The 7,391-nt window shown below is 42.9% G+C and overlaps 1 protein-coding gene across 1 annotated transcript; it reads left to right on the forward strand.

Annotated features, from left to right (window-relative positions):
- Positions 1 to 474: 474 nt before the first annotated feature.
- On the forward strand, positions 475 to 7,169 carry LOC106868026 (small ribosomal subunit protein mS34). The gene is made up of 2 exons (XM_014913123.3): positions 475 to 730; positions 6,793 to 7,169. Exons 1-2 carry the CDS (start codon positions 545 to 547, stop codon positions 7,117 to 7,119), a joined length of 513 nt encoding a protein of 170 aa, XP_014768609.1. The 5' UTR covers positions 475 to 544; the 3' UTR covers positions 7,120 to 7,169.
- The last annotated feature ends 222 nt before the right edge of the window (positions 7,170 to 7,391 follow it).

A 7,391-nucleotide genomic window follows, 5' to 3' on the forward strand; every position in this document is an offset into this window, starting at 1 on the left:
GTGGCACATTGGGCAAGTGTCTTCTACTATAGCCTCGGGCCGACCAAAGCCTTGTGAGTGGATTTGGTAGACGGAAACTGAAAGAAGTCCGTCATATATATATATATGTATGTGTGTATGTGTTTGTGTGTCTGTGTTTGTCCCCCCCAACATCGCTTAACAACCGATGCTGGTGTGTTTACGTCCCCGTAACTTAGCGGTTCGGCAAAAAGAGACCGATAGAATAAGTACTAGGCTTACAAAGAATAAGTCCTGGGGTCGACTAAAGGCGGTGCTCCAGCATGGCCGCAGTCAAATAACTGAAACAAATAAAAGAGTAAAAGAGTGTGTGTATGTTTGTGTGTGCGTGCATGTGTGTGTGTGTGTGTGTGTGTGCGTGTGGACAAACTGAGCCTAAGCGATTGAAGGGAAATAATTCTTGAAAAGAAATGTGAAGAAGAACTGTCAGGGTGAAATAACTGTGTGGAATTAGTGCTGCCATCTGGCGAAAGTAATCGGAACGTACGTCCTGCAAGGGAGGTAAGTAGTTTACAGGGAGGTCAAAATGAGAGTCGTTCGCCGGATTGGAAGAGTGAATTTAGATTGGTCCGGGAGAAACCTTTTTTCCATTGTTACGAACCTTAAAAACAATGGTGTTGGACGCGTGGTTGTCAGACACAGCTTCTTAAACAGATATCCTGAGAAAAGCTATTATCGATTGACCGAAGTGCAGCCCAACTTTTGTGATGGTGTAAGTTCATTTACTGTTTTATTTAATTTGGTGGAGGAAATTATATAATTTTGTAATTTACTTTATTATTGATAATGTTATTAGTGATCAATCTAACTTTTATTTCGGCCTTGAACGTATGTATTTTACAACACAACGAAGGACGAGATAATACGTGGTCGTTCGTCCGCTAGAAATAGCAACGAACCCTTGAACATTAACAATGACCTTCGATACAAAGTAGAAAGGACCCCAGTGCATCTATATGCTGGACTGCCCCCTAATCTCTACAAAATTTCTAAATTATGTTATTGTTTATAGGAGATATTTTATATAAAGTTGTCGAATACATTGCTAAACAATAATCGGTAAATTTTCAGATTAACACCCGCACGATTTTCACTAGGGTGTTAGAGTTTTAGGGTCAGGGTTACGGTTACGGTGTTAGGGTTAGGTAATTCCGTCCCTAACCCTAAACCGTAACCCTAACCCTGACCCTAACACCCTAGTGAAAATCGTGCGGGTGTTAATCTGAAAATTTACCCAATAATCTGTGGTACGAAACAGAAGGGATCATGTAAAAACATCTTGGCGAAAGTAAAGAATACGTACACCCGGTGTTTAGGTTTAGGGTTTTTGTTACGCCGATAACGGGTGGTGTACGTATTCTTTACCTCCGCCAAACATGTTATATTCTTCTCCCAAGTTACTAAAATTAATTAAAGTGAGTTAATTACTGTTTTATGTCTACACAACACACCCTAGAAAATTTTCTTAGAAGCATTCTGTGATTCCACATGTGTAGCGTAAAGAATATTAACACATAAAGCGCGACGAACCACGATCGTGGCCGTCAGGCAAAGGTCGAGAGGCCACGATCGCTTCCCAGATGGATGTATTTAATTTATGGACGTTTGTTGGGGTTTGATGTCACCCAAATGCTCTGATACCCCCCAGAATGCAAGAGGACTAATAGTTCAACTAATGATCGTTTACGACCCCCGTTACTTAGCGGTTCGGCAAAAGAGACCGATAGAATAAGTAATAGGCTTACAAAGAATAAGTCCTGGGGTCGATTTGCTCGACTAAAGGTGCTGCTCCAGCATGGCCACAGTCAAATGACTGAAACAAGTAAAGAGAATGTGTGCCCACATGTGTTAGACGCATGAAATTCAAAAAGGTGCCCAAGGTTGTTGTTGGAAAGATGGTGAATAATCTTGTGGGTGTCTACCAAGTCAGATGCTACATGAAGCTGCTTTAGTGTGTCCATGCCCAGGGAAGCAATAATGAGGGAGGGTTTAATTATTAGGACTATTTAAACTGAATTAATTACTGATTTACAGTATATTTTAGGTAAACCTGTTGAATGCATACGTAAGCAATGACCTTCAGTATACAACGAAAGGGACCACATGAGCGTTATATGCTGGTCTCAGCTGGTTTTTGCCAGAATTTTTTTCTTTCCTCTTCACAACCTGAGAGCCACTACTATAGAACAAAGGATTATTTCTTCGGCATATTCCATAAAGATGAAATTTTGATCAGATATAAGTGCAGGAGTGGCTCTGTGGTAAGTAGCTTGCTTACCAACCACATGGTTCCTGGTTCAGTCCCACTGCGTAGCAAACACCTTGGGCAAGTGTCTTCTTCCATAGCCTCAGGTCAACCAAAGCCTTGTGAGTGGATTTGGTAGACGGTAGCTGAAAGAAGCCCGTTGTATATATACCATTGTATGTTTGCAAGTGTGTGTGTGAGTTATTGTGTATATACGTATGTATTTCATTTACATATAACTTCTAGCAAATAACAAGTGTTACACGTTACTGCTCTGTCATCGCATGCTGCTCTTTTACCAAACTTATCTTCTTAATGGAATTTACCATCCACTTCCTTTATTGGTAGATTCGTAGATATAGACATATGCTTCGACACATACATATAGGCATACGTATATATATATATATATATATATATATACATCCTCGCCAGAAATAGGGAAAGAGGGCGGCTTATAAATGCCAAAACCTACCCTGGCGAAGAATGTACCCCACAACATAGATTAGTAGTTAGCGACTTTGGGATCAAGGCAAAATGGGTGCCCAGAATTAGACAGGCTTGGAGAAGAAGGGTGTGGAAGCTTAAAGACCCTGCAAACGGACAGAGACTTAGAGACAAGTTACTTGAAGCATTTAACGAAATAGAAGGGGATATAGCATCATACAACGTGGAAGACAATTGGAGATTTCTGCGGGACAACCTGTTGAAAGCCACCGACCAGATTTGTGGGTGGTGTAAGGTCCCCTCCCGACCCAGAGTAACGTGGTGGTGGAACAAGGAGGTAGACAGGGCTATTAGACAAAAGAAACAGGCTTGGAAGGACTGGAAGAACGGTGGTAGCAGAGAATTGTACCAATGTGCCAGAAGGGAGGCTAGGCGACAGGTTTATTTAGCCAGAGGGGAAGCAGATAAGGAAAGATTTGCCAATGTTCTGCGCCGTGAGGACCAAAGACTCGAGGTATTTTGTGTTGCAAGACAGTGTAGGAGAGAGAATAGTGATGTTGTAGGAGAGAAATGTGTTCGCATGGATGATGGTACGCTTGCATTAAATGAGGATGCAAAGAAAGAGGTCTGGAGATGCCACTACGATAGATTGCTTAATAAAGAGAATGAATGGGAGAAAGAGAGCCTGCCGTATGTCGACCCAATAGAGGGACCAGCTATCCGAGTTGATAGTACCAGGGTAGATAAAGCAATTAAGAGTATGAAGACCGGGAAAGCCCCCGGCCCATCAGGAATCACTGCAGAGATGCTCAAAATATCTGGCAGTGTTGGCTATAGCCTAGTCACCCGTATTACGAACCAGGTGATACACGAAGGAGTCATACCCAATGACTGGTGTAGCAGCATCATAGTCAACTGCTACAAAGGTAAAGGTGACGCTTTAGATACAAATAATTACAGAGGCATCAAGCTGTTAGATCAGGTTATGAAAGTTACAGAGAGGGTCATAGCCCAACTAATTAGGGAGCGAATCAATTTAGATGAGATGCAGTTTGGGTTCGTGCCAGGTAAAAGCACTACTGATGCCTTATTTCTAGTGAGACAGTTGCAGGAGAAATACCTAGCTAAGGATAAACCTCTGTACCTGGCTTTCGTTGACATGGTGAAAGCCTTTGACAGGGTCCCCCGATCCCTTATCTGGTGGTCAATGAGGAAACTTGGGATAGAAGAATGGTTAGTGAGAGCTGTGCGAGCCATGTACAGAGATGCTGCCAGTAAGGTGAGGGTTGGAAATGAGTACAGCAATGAATTCCGGGTAGAGGTAGGGGTCCACCAAGGTTCCGTCCTCAGCCCCCTCTTATTTACCATAGTCCTCCAGGCAATCACAGAGGAGTTCAAGACAGGTTGCCCCTGGGAGTTCCTCTATGCTGATGACCTTGCCCTAATTGCGGAGTCACTATCAGAACTAGAGGAGAAGTTTCAGGTGTGGAAGCAAGGTCTAGAATTGAAGGGCCTTAGAGTCAACCTAGCTAAAACCAAAATCCTAATAAGTAGGAAGGTAGATAAAACACAAACCCCTTCAGGTAGATGGCCCTGCTCAGTATGTAGAAAAGGAGTAGGTAGTAACTCTATAAGATGTACCCGGTGCAAGCTATGGACACATAAGAGGTGCAGCAACATCAAAGGCAGGTTAACTAGCAAGTTAGTTTTTGCTTGTGGCAGATGTTCAGGTGCAATAAAGACTGCAAACAAACAGGAAACAACTTCTATCTCATTCCAGGGTGAAAAACTAGAGGTAGTCGATAGCTTCCGCTATCTGGGCGACCAAGTTAGTAGTGGGGGTGGGTGCGCTGAAAGTGTAGCTGCTAGAATAAGAATAGCCTGGGCAAAGTTTAGAGAGCTCTTACCCCTGCTGGCGACAAAGGGACTCTCACTCAGAGTAAAAGGCAGACTGTATGACGCATGCGTACGAACAACCATGCTACATGGCAGTGAAACATGGGCTGTAACTGCTGAGGACATACGTAAGCTCGCAAGGAATGAAGCCAGTATGCTCCGTTGGATGTGTAATGTCAATGTGAATACCCGTCAGAGTGTAAGTATCTTGAGAGAAAAGCTGAACATTAGAAGCATCAGTTGTGGCGTGCAAGAGAGACGATTGCGCTGGTATGGACATGTGGTGAGAATAGAGGAGGATAGCTGCGTGAAAAAGTGCCACACCCTAACAGTTGAGGGAACCCGTGGAAGAGGTAGGCCCAGGAAGACCTGGGCTGAGGTGGTGAGGCAAGACCTTCGTACATTGGGCCTCACCGAGGCGATGACTACTGACCGAGACCTTTGGAAATGTGCTGTGCGTGAGAAGACCCGGCAAGCCAAGTAAGATCGTTGCCAGTGCCCCTGGACTGGTTCTTGTGCGGGTGGCACATGAGATGCACCATTTTGAGCGTGGCCGTTGCCAGTACCGCCTGACTGGCTCCTGTAGGATTTTCGAGTGAGATCGTTGCCAGTGCCCCTGGACTGGCTTGTGCGGGTGGCACATAAAAGACACCATTTCGAGCGTGGCCGTTTTCGTGCGGGTGACACGTAAAAGCACCCACTACACTCTCTGAGTGGTTGGCATTAGGAAGGGCATCCAGCTGTAGAAACTCTGCCAAATCAGACTGGAGCCTGGTGTTGCCATCCGGTTTCACCAGTCCTCAGTCAAATCGTCCAACCCATGCTAGCATGGAAAGCGGACGTTAAACGATGATGATGATATATATATATATATATATATATATGAAGATAAGCAACAAAAAATCAATAGGTTATAGCAGTACGTACGTTTCGTACAAGCTCCATTTATTCATGTCCTACCAAATTCTGGTGCCTCAAACATTTTAAGTACCACATTTAATCTTTTGATTAAATCTATATTATTATTCTGAACTTGCTCACCATTTGGGAGTACATCATCATCATCATCATCGTTTAACGTCCGCTTTCCATGCTAGCATGGGTTGGACGATTTGACTGAGGACTGGTGAAACCGGATGGCAACACTAATACAACGGGCTTCTTTCAGCTACTGTCTACCAAATCCACTCACAAGGCTTATATATATATGAATGTGTTTGTCCCCTATCATCACTTGAAAACTGATGTTAGTGTGTTTTCTTCCCCATAACTTAGTAGTTTGGCAAAAGAGACTGATAGAATAGGTACCAGGCTTACAAAGAATAAGTCCTGGGGTCGATTTGTTCAACTAAAGGCGGTGCTCCAGCATGGCCACAGTCAAATAACGGAAACAAGTAAAAGAAATATCACACAATCTGAAGAAAATTCTTTTCAGATATCTTGCTTTTTATCTTCTATATTGAACAGGAACAACCTTTTCCATGAAGCAGGTAACATAAGACATGGTGCAGGATGAGGCAGGCTGCACTAATAAAAAAAAATTCCAGGTAATATTTCGTTAAACCTGGCCCTGCAGTTTGTTCAGGTTTTATATATTTCTGTTAATTGACTCTGGCCATGCTGGGGCACCACCTTAAAGGGTTTATTCAAACAAATTGACCCCTGTACTTATTTTGAAGTCTGGGACTTTTTTGTTAGTGTCTTTTTTATTTCATTAAATTGGCCATAAAGGCCTTACAAAGAATTGCAATAAGCAAAGCGGGCTGGACGCATACATCAATGAAATGAGAGATGATGAAGTATGAATGATATAAATGAGAGGGGTATTCGGCGCCCGCCAACCGAAAACCCCTCGAATTGTTTAGTGCCTTTTGCCAAACTGCTAATGTGACTGGAACATACACGAGCCAACACTGATTATCAAGCATTGGTGGAAGACAACCGCATACATGGCAGGATTCCGTACAGTTTCTGTGTACCAAATCCACTCACAGGTCAGCTTGGGGTTATAGTAGAAGACACTTGCCCAAGGCGCCACACAGTGGCAATAAACTCAAGACTTGTTTAGTTGGGCAGCAAACTTCTCGACCGCATGGCAATGTTTATGCCCAGATGAATAAACAATTTTCCTTTATTTTTTTCTTCTTTTATTTATATTGTTCCTATTTTTATTTGTTCATATTCAGAAACGACGAACAGGAAAGGCCTGGGGTATCAAAGTTTTCCGCGGCAAAGAATTTCCCCGTCCTTGTGGAATCGATGCCTGTCACAAAGCCGATTGGAAATTAATTCCTAAAGAGGAAGAGGAAGAATTCTGCAAGTTAACTGCAACAGATGTACGAGAGACCCAAACTGTACCACTGTCAATGGAATTCCCACCACTTCTTAAAGCCATGATTCTCGCAAAGAAAACCGAGAATGGAGAATCACTACCAGAAGATTTGCGTTTAAAACTGACAATCAACAAAGGCCCATTTTCCACTGAAGTCAAACAACAAGATAAACATCCTTAAGAAATTTCTGTTATAACATTTTGTATATAAATTATGATTGTTTCTTTTGAGTAAGTTGTTGTCATTCCTTTCTTCATCTTCAGTTATTGACTAGTTTTCCTTGCTTGCATTGGTCAGGTGTAATTTGTCTGGGCAGGTTTTCTACATCTGGATGCCCTTCCTGCTGCCAAACTAAGATAATAATTCCCCCCCATTGACAAACATGTTTTCATAGAAGGTTGGAAATAAAGGACACCACTCGCATGACAATGACACTCGTTAACAACCATCAC

This window comes from Octopus bimaculoides, chromosome 3 (genome assembly GCF_046866305.1).
Source record: "Octopus bimaculoides isolate indiv1 chromosome 3, ASM4686630v1, whole genome shotgun sequence".
NCBI lineage: Eukaryota > Metazoa > Mollusca > Cephalopoda > Octopoda > Octopodidae > Octopus > Octopus bimaculoides.

What these genes read in the sequence shown, in the direction of transcription:
- LOC106868026 (XM_014913123.3), top strand. Translation starts at nt 545, where the DNA reads ATGAGAGTCGTTCGCCGGATTGGAAGAGTGAATTTAGATTGGTCCGGG. An exon ending in AGCCCAACTTTTGTGATGGT is followed by an intron (nt 731 to 6,792) that starts GTAAGTTCATTT and finishes GTTCATATTCAG; the next exon opens with AAACGACGAACAGGAAAGGC.